This window comes from Rhinoraja longicauda, chromosome 2 (genome assembly GCF_053455715.1).
Source record: "Rhinoraja longicauda isolate Sanriku21f chromosome 2, sRhiLon1.1, whole genome shotgun sequence".
In the NCBI taxonomy this organism is placed as follows: Eukaryota; Metazoa; Chordata; class Chondrichthyes; order Rajiformes; family Arhynchobatidae; genus Rhinoraja; species Rhinoraja longicauda.
Window position 1 is genome coordinate 48,583,321 of NC_135954.1, and position 18,475 is coordinate 48,601,795.

Below are 18,475 nucleotides of genomic sequence, written 5' to 3' on the forward strand. Positions count from 1 at the left end.
TACACTGGTTGTGGAAACAGTTAATGTTTAGAGCGGTTGAATAGATACCAATCAAGCAGGCCGCTTTTCATCGATGATTTCCAGCTTCCCGAGTGTGTTGAACTTACACTCACCTAGGCAAATGGAGCATGTTCCATCAAGCTCCTGCCCTGTTGATGATGGAATGGTCTTAAGGTGTCAGGATGCAAGTTATTCACCCCAGGATAACCAATTTCATCATATCATATCATATCATATATCTACAGCCGGAAACAGGCCTTTTCGGCCCTCCAAGTCCGTGCCGCCCAGTGATCCCCGTACATTAACACTATCCTACACCCACTAGGGACAATTTTTACATTTACCCAGCCAATTAACCTACATACCTGTACGTCTTTGGAGTGTGGGAGGAAACCGAAGATCTCGGAGAAAACCCACGCAGGTCACGGGGAGAACGTACAAACTCCTTACAGTGCAGCACCCGTAGTCAGGATCGAACCTGTGTCTCCGGCGCTGCATTCGTTGTAAAGCAGCAACTCTACCGCTGTAGCATATCATGCATTCATGGTATTATGTGTATGGTCCACTACGTTCCTGATCGAAAGTGACTCCTTGGATATTGGTGATGGGAGACTTGGTGAGGGTAATTCCAATGACTATCAAACATGGGTATTTCAAAACAGTAATTGTCTGGCACATTTGACACAAAATGTTATTTGTCTCTTATTGTTAGCCTGTGCTTTAATGTTGTTCAGGTCCTGCTGCAGGAAGGCATGTTTCATTTGCTCAATAGCGGTGGATGGAATTGAACAGAATGCAATAATTGGTGGACATTCCCACTTCCAATCTTATGGTGGAAGGAAAGTCACTGATAGTTCGGCCGAAAACACCGTCCTAAGGCATTTCTCCCATGCTATCCTGGGATGTATGAGAAAAGAATATCTGGAGAATTATTTCCTCTACTTTGCTATTCAGCAGCAAGCAGAGGAGACAAACAAAGTATGAAAGGCAAATTTTGCATCACTTTTATTGCTGGAAGATAAGGAACAGAAAATATAAAACAACGTGTACATGAAAACAAAGAAGATGCAGAAAATTGGAGGCGCCAAAATACCACTGCAGAAATACTAGCACACAAATTTGAAACATAAAGTGAACCAGAAAACATATCTCAGCAACCAACAATTCACAAGGGGATCCAAAGTTAAAGATTGGAAAAGGCACAATACGGCAGACACATTCACTTCGTTATCCAGGAACGGAAAGGGAGCATTCTAGTCTTCCACAATTCATTAGCAAGAAGAAAACAGTCCTTTAAAACTTATTCTTTCACTTTGAAACAAGATTCTAACAGGATGATATATAGACAACTTAAATAAAGGTAGGTTCAACTTAAGCTGTTTTTGTACATCTATAGCCATTTTTCTATAGCCATTGTTCATGAATCTGAAACTTAATCAGGGTTTGTTTTTATCTTGCAATAACCTTTCCAAGATTTAAAGTGTAAAAGGTTTATATAAAAATTCAGATGTTAGCACCAATTCTCAACTAGAGGGTTCATCTTCTTAAAAGGTTGCTCACGGTTTTCAAGCTAGGATGATGATTCCACGGGAGTCCACAAGACAGTTCAATGTTGAAAGGAATCTTCTCATACAAGAGCTGGTATAAAGTACTGAAGGGAGACATCCTCGTGTAGCAGAACAAAATGTATAACTTTTTTATTCACTATATCTGCAAAACAAAATCAGAGTTTTGTTAAAATGGAACCAATAAATCATAAATCATTAAATCTTAAATCATTAAGGTTACATTTGTTATTAAAGGCATATCAGTTATAACACTCGGTACAAATTCTTGTCCGAGTAATGTGGCAGGCAAACAATTAGTTGTGGCTTCTGTATTCGTTCCTTTCTACATCCGATACGCAAGTCATTGAAATAGAGAACAAAATCATTACAAATGGAACATATGGGACAAAACTGATAATGTGTATCAAAAAATATGAGGACAAAGAAGAATTCTGTTGTTTGAAATAAGAGTAAACTAGGAAAACAAGCTTCCAAAGGAGGGGAAAAATGGGTGTTAAATAAATAGAAGCAACTATTGGTGATAATGTTTACTCCAATGTGCTACTTGTATAAATTTTTCATAATCTATCAATTCAGTAAAACAAAAACAAAAACAATCTTGAATTTTTAAATTCCATTATTTTACTGCTGCTGGATCATTTTTTCCCCAAAAATGCATGATTTATGCCTTATCAGCAATATTGTGCACTCTTTAATCCTGTGTGTAACTGGCTCTTTTATTAACTTGAGGAAAGAATTGATCTGGTACAGCATTGCAGGAGATGCCATTTTAATTGATACGCGAACAGGAAATCAGGCAATTATAAGTATACAGTGTTGTTGTGGCAATTGCTCTATTTAATATCTTTACATTTTTTCCACATGCTCACTGCATCCCAGGATCAACAATGTGTACAGAAAGGGGAATGAAGAATGCCTAATCTGAAAGCCAAATAATGCGATTCATTATTTTATTTAATGAATTCAGAGAAACCTTTACTTAAGAGTGTTAAGAATGCGGAATTTCTAGCACAAGGGGAGGATGGGTCGCAAAGTTCAGGATTAAGATATTATGTATTGAAGATTCGAATAGTGCACATTCTTAGTCAAAATAGATTAAGATGAAAAATAAATGTTTACTCACTACATATAGCCTTGCTTGGATTGACCTGCTGCCCAGCAAGAAATTGTAGAAGCCTCTTTATGTCGACCCTTGCTTTCGCCATATTTGTTGGATCTCTTCTTTGAAAAGAATCAGATTGGGTTCCATCTTCAACTGTTTGAAATAATATTTGGGTTTATATTTAACATGTTACCTTTTTGCAAAATGTGAACTTTAAAAATAAATTTGTTATGTGAAGTAAAACAACCAAGCAACATATTTATCAATTTGAAATTGTTCATTTGAAGAATAGCATCATTTTTTAAAATATTATGAACATTTACAGAATTCAATGTCTATCATAGTTCAAACTGTATAAATGGCAGTAAGAAGATGTCAACAACATTTATCATTTCTCAACATCCTCAATTTTGCAAGCAGAATTTAGAGATGGAAAATCTCACAAATAGCAGGGACTGCCTGTTTTCTTGAAGAGATTACAAACGTCAAAACAGAACTGGTAGAGTGCCAGAGACCCAGTTCGTTCCTGACCTTGGGTGCTAACGTCAAGTTTGCACATTTTCCATGCAACTGCGTGGGTTTCCTCCAGGTGCTCAAGTTTCCTCACACATTCCAAAGACGTGCAGGTTTATAGATTAATTGGCCTCTGTAAATTGCCCTTTGTGTAGGGAGTGAATGAGAAGGTGGGGATAACATAGAACTAGTGTGAAAGGGTGATCAATGGCCGCATGAACTCGGTGGGCCGAAGGATCCGTTTCCATGCTGTACCTCTAAATATAACTAAACCTAGCACTATCTCAGAGAAATAATATATTTTCGACTGGAACCAGATGAAAAATTCAGAAAACAATATTTAAATACCAAAATAGTACCAAGCAGTACCAAAGTGAACAGTCCGTTTAGGTGGAAAATCAATTCAGTTGCACAAAACGTTCATTAAGAATGACTTCTGCTTTTCAATTGGTGTCTTCAGCCAATTCTAGACCAAGCATACATGAATGTCTATTGCTTTCCCCTCATTAGCCAGGTAGAAGAGCAATGGGTGGCAAAAGAAATGATGCTAATCAAAGCTTTTGAAATTTACTTTAGTTTTTAGTTTAGTGATAGAGCGTGGAAACAGGCCGTTTGTCCAACTGAAGCCATGCCGACCAACAATCACCCATACACTAGTTCGATCCTAGGCACTAGAGACAAATTACTAGGGACCAATTAACCTACAAATCTGCACGTCTTTGAAATGTACGAGGAAACTGGAGCCCCAGGAGAAAGCCCATGCGGTTACAGGGCGAATGTGCAAATTCTGTACAATATAGTGAGTCATTCAACAATTTGACAAACTATACTAAATTTACGTCAACATTTTGTTTTACTTCCACAATGTGCACATTTTGTTTTTATTCAATTGCTTACCCCACGGAGGATTCCCAAGTTCTTTAAAATGCGTTGTGACAGACACCAAATCAGTGTCTATTTTCAAATTCATTTCCCCATTCTGATTGGCTTCAATTACCTAAATTGCAAGAGGAAAAAAAAATTTACGCCCTTCACTAGGGTTCTTTCTGGCTGTAATGGTCCGGTCACACACACTTATCCACACTCTGAGTTCACTGCCTTATCTGTCAGGTCTCTAGCAATTACATTGCTTAATTCAACTTAATTCAACTTAATTCAACCATCGTTCCTTGCTTCCTGCCATGCTCCTGCCTATCCCGTCTACTAAACATTGTTATTGACTTCGGTACTGATTTCTAGCCTTCCAATTGCCTCATTAGCTACCAATCCAGTTTAGAACTAGAGGACACAGGTTTAAGGAGAGAGAGGAGAAATTGAAAGATCTGAGATTACAGAAGGTGGCGAATATTTGGTACGCACTGTCAGATGAGGTAATGGAGACAGATACAATTACAATTTTTAATAGGCACTTGGGTAGGAAAGGAATAGAGGTACAGGAGCCTAATTCTGACAAATGGGATTAGCGTAGATAAGCATCATGATCGGCATGGACTAGATGGGCCGTAAGGGCCTGTGTCTGTGCTATATCTCCCTATGACTCAATATTTGCAGCATAGAATGTGGTTATTCAGAGCATGTTCATACCGACTTTCTACATGCCCTACTCACTAACCTCTCCCCCCTCCCCACCCCACACACTCTTTCTGCACATCCTTACAATTATTTTTGTCCAGACACATATATATCCAGTTCCCTGTTCAGCAAGTCATATATTCCAGCTTCCAACCTTCTGCACAGCGTAAAAAAAAAGTTTTATCCCTTTCGCTCTTAATTCTCGCATCATTTTCTACCCGCGACCTCTTGTCGTTGTCCCTTCCAGCCATCCATATCAACTCTATGCACATCCCTTATTATTTCATTGTAGCTTCTTATAGGACAACAGAATAGTTCAATGATCCTTTAATACCAGCATTGTCTTCTGGAAATGTCTTAGCTGTTAAGGTGGCATTATACTTCATAAAACAGAAATGCAATGGAACAGTTAATTCATAGAATATAGAACACTCACAATATGGTTAGAAAGGTTCTTCATTCTTTCCACAACACTCTTCATGATCTTCAATACTGGGAGATAAATACTGACCTGTAAAATCAATGATAAGTGGATGTAACACATGGATGTAACACAGGTACCACCAGGGGGGCACCGCACGATGGCTGCCTCGCCTATAGTCAGCTGTCCTTTTCGAACTTTTTTTGTTATTTTTGATAGGTTTTAAAAGTTTGTGTAAATGTTCTCTGGTTTGGTTTATGTGGGGGGTGGGGGAAACATTTTTTCATTCTCTTACCTTGCCGGAGATGCGATTGTTTTCTGGATCGTATCTCCGGTTGCTCTGTGGCCTAACATTGTGGAGTTGGTGCCCTTGCCTGGGACTGACTTTGATCCCTCGCAGGGCCGTGGAGTTAACATCTGAGCGTGCGATTCCTTGCTTGGATCGCTCCAACGTGGCCTGCGGACTTTGACATCAAGGAGCTCGCAGTCTCGGGTTGAGACCGGTGAAATCTGCCATTCAATGTCTTGTGATCATGTACAACCAAAATCCCTAGGCTTTTTTGAAAGACCAAACTGTTTCCATTTGGGCAAAATCAGTTTTCTTGAACCAAAATCTATCACTTCTCATTTCCTGACATTTGACTTATTTTTGCCATTTCTTGGTACAGCAGTATATTTTATTAATTCTGCAGTAACTTTCTTTTAAAATTGTAAGAATAATGACAATAGCAAAACACAAAATAAAATATGAAAATCAAAGAATATTGCAAAAGAAGATCACTGATGTTTTTGTTCATAAATATAATGTAATTATACTCTGACAATAATTACACTCATGTGTGTGGAAGAGTTGAAAGGTTTCATGACAATTGATCATACAGCCAATATCAAAAACATCAGAGTACATAGTAAAATTAACCAAGTGGAACACCTACATTTCTTGTACAGGTTGGGATTACCTGTCTTGACCTGAAATACAATCTGTCTATTTCCCTCCAAGACGCTGCAGTACTTCGGTTTTTGTTCAAGATTCCAGCATCTGCAGACTTCTCAAAGTATTCCTACTTTGAAGAAGTTCAAACTAAACTAAACACTAAACTAAAAAGTTCTCATCCTCCCTCCACAGGAGTTCTGTGAGATCCTCTCACACTGCATCCCCTCAACGATTCCTAGTGCTCTCCAGCTCTTAGACCATGTTCTCACCTACTACAGCCAAGTGTTCTTCCGCAGTACTTGCCTTCCACATGGCTTCCAGCACCGTTTCTGGGTCTCTCAGTTCAGGCTCATCCAGGATCTCAAGTACCTAGACATCATCCAACACTTCTTGCAACAGCTTTCCTTCTGTGCCTCACACTTTACACTCTCTGCCATGTGCTAGTACCTTTTGGCACTTTCTTTTCTCAATTGAATTTGCAGCTTTAGGACTTGCTCTCCCAAAGGACCTCTCCCCTACTTCATCATCCACCAGTCCCATGCCTTCAACCGTCGCCTCTTCTCCAAATCTGACACCAAGGACCACAAGCTCTCCCACCTCCAGGCTGAGGACCCCACTGCCACTGGTTCCTACTGCTGTCCTAGCCACCTCTAGGACAGGATCCCTGACACCATCCCTGCTGGATCAAGCAGGCTCCCGACATTGAAAGCAGCTGCTTCCCTGGCAACCTACAGGCTGGGGCTCCCAAAGCCAATGAGACCTGCTGCCTTTCACCTGACTATGCCATTTTCCCCATGCCTACACCACCTCTCTCCTCTGAAGACCCAGCTGTGTCTTCACCAGTCCCCCTGAAATCCCCCTCTCCAACGAGTTCCGCACCCACCGTGATGTCGAGCTCCGCTTCTGTCACCTCCACCTCCGTGCCTATTTCTTTCCCCTGCCCCCACTGATGACCCTTTCTCACATCTCCAACCTTCCTCCACCTCCTCCTGGAGTCCCCATCGGCCTTCTATCCATTCGTCACCATTTGATTTCCAGGTGTCACTTCTCCACTCCCCTCACCCAATCCAATCTTTCCCCCTTCGAACATGTAGCTCTCTGCTCATTCACTACTAATCCCAATACTGTCATCAAATCTGCAGACAAGGGCGGTGCCATTATAGTCAGGCAGACTAACCTTGACCTTGCTGAGATCAGGCTTTCAGACATCTCCGCATACCTACCCCTTGACAATGACCTCACAGACGAACACCAGGCCACCATCCCCAGACCGTTACTGATCACTTCACGTCTGGCAATCTCCTCCTCATCGTCTCCATATAGTTCCCCAATCCCACACTGCCCATTTTTTAAAATTTTTTTTTTAGTTTAGAGATACAGCACGGAAACAGACCCTTCAGCCCACCGGGTCCATGCCGACCAGCGATCCCCACATATTAACACTATCCTACACACACTAGGGACAAGTTTTACATTTACCAAGCCAATTAACCTACATACCTGTATTTGAAGTGTGGGAGGAAACCAAAGATCTCAGAGAAAACTCACGCAGGTCACGGGGAGAACGTACAAACTCCGTACAGAGAGCACCCATAGTCGGGATCGAACCCGGTTTCCAGCGCTACAAGCGCTGTAAGGCAGCAACTCTACCACGCTTTGCCACCTTGCCACCCCTGAATTTTTCTTTCCTAAAATCTAAAAACAGGACTGCCCTAACAGGCCCATTGTTTCTGCCTGCTCCTGCCCCACCAAAGTCAGCTCTGAAACGTTGTTTAACATTACTCTTTACAGAAGCTGCCTGGCCCGCTGAGTACCTCCAGCACTTTGCAGATGCTGAAATACTGAGCAAAGAACAATTGCTTGTGTCTCCATTTCCATTCCTTCACTGTTGCTGGATCCAAATTCTGGGACTCTCCACCCAACAGCATTATGAGAGTATCACAAAAGAGCAACTGCAGGCATTCAAGGTGGTGGCTGACCATCACCAACTCTCAACTGCAATTGAGGAACATCATTAAGGTTGTCCCTGCCAAAATGTTCACATTTCAAAAAAAGGAATAAATTTAAATAAATTTAAAAGAAATTAGTTTAAAGAAATGACTGCTATGTCACAAGGAACTTGAAACGAAACCAAATTAAAATCCAAACGCGAGAAACGGCTTTTCGCAGTGCTGCCAGTATTATTTATTATTTAGATGAAACGATTTAAGAATAAATATATTTATTGGAAATGAAAAATAAAGAAAGTGAAATACACCTCGTTACTTACATCAAAATCGGGAACACTGGGTTCTTCAAAATCATTCCACAGCTTTCTGGGGATAATGCTAACAGGAATGTCATGTGTAACAATCCGAGTGTGGCTCGAGAGCGATGGCTGCATGAACAGGAAACAAGTTATGTCGAACATTTCCAACAAATAATAGAACTAACATTTACGCACAATTGTGAAATTGCCAATAGTTTGTGTGCAGAATTCTACAAATGAAAATGTCACTTTTCCATTACATTTGGCCTCCCAAAATGCAACACTTACACTCCATCTGCTATTTCTCCACCCATACCTGTAACTGATGTAAACCTTGTAAACTTTGACAACCTTCCTCACTGTGTGCAACTCCACCAACTTTGATGGCATCTGCAAACTTACTAAACATAATACCTACAATTATGTCCAAGTCACCTCACAAACAGGAGGCTGGAGTATGACCTTATAGAAGTTCATAAAATCATGAGGGGCCTAGAAAAGGTGAACAGCTTGTCCCTTCCCCAGGTTCGAGGAGTCCAAAACTAGCAGGCAGGTGAGGAGGATAAAAAATTAAAAGGGACCCCAGAGCAACATTTTCACACTAAAGGTGGCTTGCAAATGAAATGAGCTACCAGGGAAGTAGTAGAGGCAAGTACAATTACAACTCCTAAAAGACACTTGGACAGGAATGTGGATAGAAAATGTTTGGAGGGTTACGGTCGAAGCAAAGGCAAGTGGAATTAGCTAGGTTAGGCATCTTGGTTGGCATGGACTAGTGGAGCCATTTCTGTGCTGTATAGTTCTATGGCTCCATGACTTCTGCATTTTTTATTAGGTTACACAATAACCTCACTGCTCAGTTTGATGGCTCAGCTGATGAAAGCCGTATAGTGTCTGCTTTCTTCACCAACCTCAGTGATAGTTGGACTTTTACACAGGTCCATTGTTCCATTGTTCCTCAATACTCACTAGATCCCCAGCACTCATTCTAGTATTAGTTCTTATTCTTATTTGTTCTCTCAGAGCGCATCACCTCACAATGAGCGATATCAAGTCACATGCAACCATCTCAAAAAACTAAGATTTATTAAAGAACGAAAGATTTATTAAAGAACTAAACTGCAAATTTCATAAGGATACATCTTCCTGATTGACGGGTGTAAAAATGTTTATGGTCACAGTTTAGAAACCTTTAGAAATAAAAGATACATCATATCATCAGATGAGTACTGCGGGCATTACAAAACTTCAAAGATCTTACCAGTTCTACAGCAATGGTAATACATGGACAGTGCTTCATGGTCAGTTTTATTTTCACAGCTTTAGCATTCTGGGATGTTTTCAAGGACCTCGAGAAATTTTCAGGTGTTAGTTCCAGATAAATTTCATTATACTCTGCTGAAACTCCTTCAATTTGGAACTCATCAAAAAAATTACCCTGCGTATTTGAAGAAAATGCACATGTTAAATTGCTAAGACGTGCGGCACTCACCAATTTCTAGCAGAAATGGCCAATTCTGACAGAGGAAAAAATATGAATTTTCAGTCACATTAGGGAACTGGTGGTGTCTCACGAGGATCTTTGTTGGAGCAGCAATTTGCAATGATTTAGGTGAAGAAAAGCTACGTAAGCAAATTTGTCAAGAACATGAAGAGAGACAGTATCATTTAGTTTAGTTTAAAGATGCGGTGTAGAAACAGGCTCTTTGGCCCATCGAGTCCACACCGATCATCGACAAATAATCACCGTAAAATGTTATCCGATTTTCGCATCCGACACACTAGGGGCAATTCACAGGTTAATTGACCTACAATGTGGGAGGAAACTGAAGGCCATGAATACCCATGTGATCACAGGGAGAACGTACAAACTCTGCACCGACGGCCCCGTCATCAGGTATGAACCCGGGACTCTGGCGTTGTGAGGCAGCAGCTCTACCGCTGTGCCATCCTTATTTGCAATGCAGATAAGTTTTAAGTTTCAAAGTGATTTTTTAAAAAAAAATCATTAATTCATGTGATGTCACTAGAAACATAAACATTCATTAAACTGATGTGTTCCCCCACTACTTCATAACGTAATTCTCCACCTGTACATTATGGTCCAGGCTAGAGCACCTGATGTCCAGCTCTCATTCTGAACTGATGAGCTTGATGCATTTGCATCCTACACCTCAGCTTTTCACCAGGTGGCACAAACTTAGTCATAGAGTCATACAGCGTGGAAGCTGGCCCTTTGGCCCAAATTGTCCATGCCGACCAAGATGCCTCATCTACACGAACTCCACCTGTCTGTATTTGGCCCATATCCGTCTGAACTTCTCCTATCCATGAAGTTGCACTTCAAACAAAAACTAAGAGGTTCATCATAGGCATTTAAAAACAGTCCAAAAGGCATGCTGCAGCAGAGAAAAAAGCAACCATAGGGTTCCAGGGCAAAACCTCCAGTTTAGATGCTGTTTGGCCCCACACTGGCTTGCAGAAGGATGCAGCTTCCAGTCCTCAGGTTTTAAAAGTTACTTTACAGATAAATATGTAAATGTAAAAGTTTGTAAATAAACATAAAACGTCTCATTTAGGGTACACGAACTGGAATTATATCTGTAACCAAAACTCACAATCAGCAACTTACCTGAAGTAGCTGACACCACATAGCAACGCCTCCACTTGCAACTTTGTCAGACAAGATGAAGAAAAGTTTGTCAGAAGTAAGCCTCAAAATACATGATTTTGTGAGCTTCGAGATTGTGTTCACTATACCTGTGAATATACCAAAATGCAATGATTAAAAAATATGATTTAGTTATGATAATCCTCGGTCAATTTCACACTGGAAAATAGGAATGTTTCCAAAAGAAAGGGCTGTAAAGTTCAGTCTGATTTCATCCATACCTGATTCTTGTTTCACAAGAAAAATCACCGAGTAATTTTCAGATGCAAGCAAAACTTGTTTTCTCCTTATTCATGCAAACTGACATTACATCAATGAAGTGTAGGAAAAAAAACTGCAGATGCTGGTTTAAATCGAAGCTAGACACAAAATGCTGGAGTAACTCAGCGGATCAGGCAGCATCTTGGGAGAGAAGGAATGGGTGACGTTTCGGGTCGAGACCCTTCTTCCTCAGTCTGAAGAAGGGTCTTGACTCGAAACATCACCCATTCCTTCTCTCCAGAGATGCTGCCTGACCCGCTGAGTTACTCCAACATTTTGTGTCTACCTTATATCAATGAAGAGTCAAGAGAGTCAAGAGTGTTTTATTGTCATATGTCCCAGCTAGAACAATGAAATTCTTACTTGCTGCAGCACAACAGAATATGTATAGTACATTGTAAACAATATAATAAACAAGAGAGAAAAAAGTTGTGGGTATATATACACATACTCACAAGTACATATAAACAAGTACATACACACATATATAGTGGGTATCACAAAATCCTGGAGTAACTCAGCAGGTCAGGCAGCTACTTGGATAGAAGGAATGGGTGACGTTTCGGGTCAAGACCCTTCTTCAGACTGATGAGGATCACAGAGGGGGAGCAGCGAGAGAGCATGTTGCTAAACTCTCGTCGAAGAGAGGAGAACTTCTTCAAATTAGACATACCTTGAGGAGAAATCGCAGTGGAGCGGCAAGTTGTGTGGGAAAATAAATGCAGACGCTGGTACAAGTCTGAAGAAGGGTCTCGACCCGAAAGGTCACCCATTCCTTCTCTCCAAGATGCTGCCTGACCTGCTGAGTTACTCCAGCATTTAGTGATACCTTCGATTTGTACCAGCATCTGCAGTTATTTTCCTACACATATATATATATATATATATATATATACTGATGAGCCAAAACATTATGACTACCTGCTTAATATGCTGTTGGTCCTCCATGTGCCCCCAAAACAGCACCGACCCACCGGGGCATAGACTCTACAAGACCCCTGAAGGTGCCCTATGGTATCTAGCACCAAATCATTAGCAGCAGATCCTTCAAGTCCTGTAAGTTGCGAGGTGGAGCCGCCGTGGATCGGACTTGTCGATCCAGCACATCCCACAGATGCTCAATCGGATTGAGATCCGGAGAATTTGGAGGCCAGGGCAACATCGTGAACAATTCATCATGTTCCTCAAACCATTGCCGAACAATGTGTTTATTGTGGCAGGGTGCATTATCCTGCTGAAAGAGGCCACTGCCACCAGGGAATACCATTGCCATGAAGGGGTGTCGCCAGTTTGTGGTTTGTCCCTCCTCGGACCACTGTAGGTACTCACCACAGCTGACCGGGAGCACCCCACAAGCCTTGCCGTTTCAGAGATGCTCTGACCCAGTCATCAGGCCATAACAATTTGGCCCTTGTCAAAGTTGCTCACGTCTTTACTCCTGCCCATTTCTCCTGCATCCAACACATCAACTTCAAGAACTGACTGTTCACTTGCAGCCTAATATATCCCACTCCTTGACAGGTGCCATTGTAGCAAGATAATCAGTTATTCACTTCACCTGTCAGTGGTCATAATGTTTTGGCTCATCAGTGTGTGTATATATGTATATATATACACATACACATCTACACATATTTTGGCAATTAATGCAAATACTGTTTGCAGAGCCCATTCAATTATTATGCTTCCTCAAATCATGATTTAGGGTTGTGTTTATCACGAGTGCCTGGAGACAAAATTTTGAAATGGTACCAACAAAAAACAGGTTCAGTAATAAAAGTGATTTGGGGATGCTTAAGACCTATTTTGTCAGCTAAAGAATAAAACGGAGAAAAATCTGTCCTACCAGCTTTCTCCCCTCTACTTCATCCGTCTGAAGGAGGGTCTCGACCCAAAATATTTGTCTATTTGCTTCCAACAGGTGCTGCCCAACTTCCTCCAACAATTTGCTTTTAGCTAAAGGATAAATATTACCCAAGATACTTGGGAGAACTCCCCTGCCGAACCTCAACATATATTCCTTTGAGAGAGCAGCGATAAGAGAACGCCTCAGTCCTACACTGAAGTTGTTAATCTTTGGGTGGACATTGGATCTAATTCAGAAAATGATCCTCAAACTGGTTTCAGGCTCAGACAGTAGCAAAGGCAAATGGTGGTCAGGGAAGTAATAAAAGTTCCTGGAGCGACAGCCAGTACATAACCATCAAAATAAGGTTCAAATATAGAGCTGTGGGAAGAATAGACACAGATATGGGGTACAATAAGTTCTGGGGCTTTGTTGAGAAAATTGAATAACTGGGCAGCACAATAGTCCAGCTGGGCACTGCCTCACAGTGCCAGAGACTCGGGTTGGTTCTTGACCTCATCAAGATCAAGTCTTGCTCTGTGGAGTTTGTATGTTCTCCCTGTGAAAGCATCAGGTCTTGGCCATCTGTTTCCTCCCACATTGCAGACATGCAGGTTAATTGGCCAATGTATATTAGCTCTAATGTAAAGGGAGTGGATGTGAAAATGGGACAACTTAGAACTAATGTGTAAGAAGGAAATGCAGATGCTGGTTTAAACCGAAGATAGACACAAAAAGCTAGAGCAACTCAGCGGGACAGGCAGCATCTCCGGAGAGAAGGAATGGGTGATGCTATGGGTCGAGACCCTTCAGACTAATGTGAACTGGTGATCAACTGCAGATATTTTCTTACACAAATGGTTGGTGTAGACTCGTTGGGCCTAAAGGTTTGTTTCCATGTTGTATATTTCAATTCAATCAATTCAACTTCGGCAGTTCTTTGCAAGAAAAGAAGCACTTATGAACTTCCAAATACTCAACATCTCTAGTCGCTCAACAATTTCAAACAAGGCAGTAGGAGTGGGAAACGATGGGGTTTACTGGAGTAGAGAGGGGCAGGATGCAAAAGGTGATTGAATATTTAAGGAATTTGTGGCCAGTAAAAGGTTGAAGATGGGATTCAAAGGCGGGTCAATCCGAGACAGCACCATGACTTGGATGTAACGGACACTGCCTCGACAGAGTACAGAGTTTGCAACGGGTGAAGCCAAAGTGAGGGTAATCTCGAGAAACAGGGACCTGCGGATGCTGCTTTGTACAGAGTGCTGGAGTAACTCAGCAGGTCATGCAGCATCTCTGGAGAACATGAATAGGTGACATTTCGAGTCAGGACTCTTTTTTTAGACTCCTTGATCGCCTGTCACTGTTCTCTGGAGACGCTGCCCGACCCGCTGAGTTACTGCAGCACCTTGTGTGTCTCTGACGGCATCTCGTTGCACTGGGAAGTAAACAGTGAGTGAGCGGGCACCAGGGGTTCCCTGGTCCGACAGCAGGAGAAGGCGCCTTGTCCACGCACACCGGGAGCCTCCGCACGCACAGACACGCCGTGGCGGCGGCAGCAGCGGGCGACCAGCCGGCGGCGCCACTTACGGGTGAAATGGTTCAAACAAGCAACGTCCACGATCTTTGCTCGAAACTTCATCGCTGCGGCTCCCTCTTCCGGCCGCGCCGCGCCGCGCCGCCTGTCGTCACTTCCTCCCGCACCGAGGGCGCGATGTGCTGCCATGGCGACCGCTGCCGGCGGCCGGCCTGGAGTCGGCGCAGATCGGGGCTGCCAGGGTGGGGGAACGCTGCCCAGAGAGAGTGCTGCAGCCACTCAGTGGGCCCACTGTGCACCACCCCCGGACAGCGCCCATTCCATTCCTCCCACTGTCACCTTGCACAATCCCCCTTCCTCGTACTCTCATCTCCCATCACCCATCACTGAGTCCCCTTTTCCCCTCCACCTTCACAAATTTATCTCTTCCTCTGACTTTATATTTTCCTCTCAGCGGTATTTATTCACAAAATGCTGGAGTAACTCAGCAGGTCAGGCAGCATCTCAGGAGAGAGGGAATGGGTGACGTTTCGGGTCGAGACCCTTCTTCAGACTCTTCTCTGTATGTGACACCATTTTGTCTCGTTTTCATCTCTCATCTGGCAATCAACCCTCGAACCCACCCCACACCTCACCCGCAGCGCACCCCACATATCTGCTGTATCCAAACATCTTCAGACTGAGAGTCAGGGGAAAGGGAATCAGGTGATATAGATGGTGATGTAGAGAGATATAGAACAAATAAGTGAAGGATATGCAAAGAAGTAAAGTTGACAAAGGAAACAGCCCATCGTTAGCTGTTTGCTAGGTGAGAACGAGAGGCCGGTGCGACTTGGGTGGGGGAGGGATGGAGAGAGAGGGAATGCAGGGGTTAATTGGAGTTAGAGAAATCAATATTCATACCACTGGGTTGTAAGCTGCATAATGATCAATCTGATTGCATGATCCAAGCCGGGACACTGAATGCTTGTCCCGTGATCATCTGCTGACATGCATGGTGATGACACAGCATCAGATTCACAATAGAGAATTATTGACCCCAAGATTAGTGGCAATGCAAAATTGACAACAAATATTTAGATAGGTCTTACACAGTTGAATATTATTCAGTTCGGTTGGCATTGGGAAAGAGATATCCTTGGAAGCTTGTACATAGCACAGTACAGCACAGGAATGGGCATCCACCATCCCCCTACACTCCCGGCAGTGTGTTCCAGCCCCACCACTCTGCGCCAAAAACTACTTATGCAGTAATTCAATGGTTGCATTCACTGAGGAAAACCAGAACAAAGAAAAAATAATGAATTTCTCATAAACCTCTGGAGTTTAATATTACGAAATTGGTGGCAAAACAAAACTAACTGTGAGATGTTGAACTTACTGTAATTGGGCAAAGAGGAAATTCCTGTGGCACATTTTCCTGATTCTTTTATCAGTAACTCTAAGAAGAATGACCTGAGACCCATTGCAACCCAGGTGACAGTGTTTGCAGTCAAATCCAATGACTTCTGAACCTTGCATCACAGGATTGCACGAATGTTGCACTGGAACTCACACTGGAATTTAGAAGGATGAGAGGGGATCTTATAGAAACATATAAAATTCTTAAAGGATTGGACAGGCTAGATGCAGGAAAAATGTTCCCGATGTTGGGGGAGTCCAGAACCAGAGGTCACAGTTTAAGAATAAGAGGTAGGCCATTTAGGACTGAGATGAGGCAAAACTTTTTCACCCAGAGAGTTGTGAACCTGTGGAATTCTCTGCCACAGAAGGCAGTGGGGGCCAATTCACTGGGTGTTTTCAAGAGGGAGTTAGATTTAGCTCTTAGAGCTATAGGAATCAAGGGATATGAGGAAAAAGCAGAAACGTGGCACTGATTTTAGATGATCAGCCATGATCATATTGAATGGCGGTGCTGGCTCGAAGGGCCAAATGGCTTATTTTTCTATGTTTCTATGTTTGCAGTCACCTGACATGGATGCACATGGCCAATTGGGGCACTGGAAAAGGATACGAGGCACAAAATATAAAAGACAGCTGATTGTAAGTGTGATGCTGGTATCGATTTAAAGATTATGTGATTGCTGGCTCCAGAGAAGATTGGAGAAGTGAATATTATTGAAAGCAAGGTCAAGGGTTGAGGGAACTCAAGGGTTTGAGTACAAGAACTATAGCAAGCAGATTGAGCTGACATCAATGGGCACGACTCTGAAAGGATTAAATATTTCTCTGGTAAGTTTACAAACTGTGTAATTTTATGAACTTAATTTTATGATATATTTTCTAAAGTAGGAGAGTTGATCTGGTAAGTAGAAGAAGGACATATTAATCTTGAGCAACATTTTGTGGTTGAAGGTGAAATTAACCACACAAGTTGAGAAGGAACACAACCGAAGGAACTAATGGCTGTATATTTGGGGTTTATGTTTTAGTTTCAGAGATGCAGCATGGAAGCAAGCCCTTCAGCCCACCGAGTCTATGCTGTCTATCGATCACTCCTTCATACAAGTTCGATGTCATCCCACTTTCTTTTCCACTCCCTTCACACTAGGGGCGATCTACAGTAGCCAATTAAACCTACAGTCCCACATGTCTAGGATGTGGGTAGAAACCGGAGCACCTGCAGTCACAGGGAGAAAGTGTAAACTTCATACAGCCAGCACCCGATCTCAGGATCGAACCCTGGTTTCTGACACTGTGAAGCAGCAGTTCTACTAGCTGTGTCACTGTGATGCTCAGTAAGATGCTGTTTGCAAGTAATCATGGAAACCTGGGAGTCTGTTATTAGGGTTAAATGACTGTTAAATGTAAATGTCTAATGTTTAAGTTGGGAAGTAGATGTGATAACTGAGAGTCTTGAAGCAAAAGAGAATATTAAGTGAGACAGAATCAGATAAATATTGTGTTTAATCAGGGAACATTACTCAGTAGAAAAGTGTTGCGCTCCAAATGCAAATTGTTGGGTAAAAGCCTTGGAGCAAAGTTGATTTCCAACAACTTTTTTTTCACCAAGTTTCAATTGCTATTGAAAATCACCAGAGTTTTCATAGAAACCAGACCAAGTGGACCCGTTGGGCCCAAACCTTTCCTGCATTGGTGCAGCACCCTCTCCTCCCCCTCCCCTCCCCTCCCCCCTCCTTGTACATAATTTACCAAAGATGATTGTGCAATTACAATAATTAGAAACCTAACAGAATATTATTGTTTATTGCTAAAGAAATTGCTTGCAAAAGTAAACAATGAACGGCTAGAAGAACTCCGGAACTCTGGAAGAAACATTAACAATCCTTTTGCCTCCACGCCTTTTCTCAAGCCACATCAATGAAGGCAAAGGGATGGTTGAGATTTTGGATCAAGACCCTTCATCATTCTGGAGACCTGGATGAAGGATCTCGATGCAAAAAGTCAACCGTTCCTCTGCTTCCACAGATGCTGCTTGACCTGCCAAGTTTTCCTGGCAGTTTATTTTTTTGTTCCAAATTGGAATGCCTACATTCTCTTATGTCTGAATCAAAAGTAAGTTATAGTTCACTCGTACAGGTTTGCAGGTAAATTGGTTTGGTAAATGTAAAAATTGTCCCTAGTTTGTGTAGGATAGTGTTAATATGTGGGGATCGCTGGTCGGCGCGGACCCGGTGGGCTGAAGAAAAACGGTTTCTGCGCTGTATCTCTAAACTAAAACTAAACTATTCTTACTTCACGGTATAAATGTATTGGAAGCAGTTCAGAGAAGGTTTACGCAAATATTAGCTGGAATGGATGGGCTATCTTGTGAGGATAGATTGGGTAAGCAAGGTATCTG

The 18,475-nt window shown here is 42.3% G+C and overlaps 1 protein-coding gene across 1 annotated transcript; it reads right to left on the bottom strand.

Annotated features, from left to right (window-relative positions):
• Window positions 1–562: 562 nt before the first annotated feature.
• On the bottom strand, window positions 563–14,846 carry hus1 (HUS1 checkpoint clamp component). The gene is made up of 8 exons (XM_078418600.1): window positions 14,727–14,846; window positions 10,991–11,118; window positions 9,620–9,796; window positions 8,380–8,487; window positions 5,192–5,266; window positions 4,081–4,180; window positions 2,692–2,823; window positions 563–1,710 (listed from the first exon to the last, which is right to left on the bottom strand). Exons 1-8 carry the CDS (start codon window positions 14,776–14,778, stop codon window positions 1,628–1,630), a joined length of 855 nt encoding a protein of 284 aa, XP_078274726.1. The 5' UTR covers window positions 14,779–14,846; the 3' UTR covers window positions 563–1,627.
• Window positions 14,847–18,475: the final 3,629 nt, after the last annotated feature.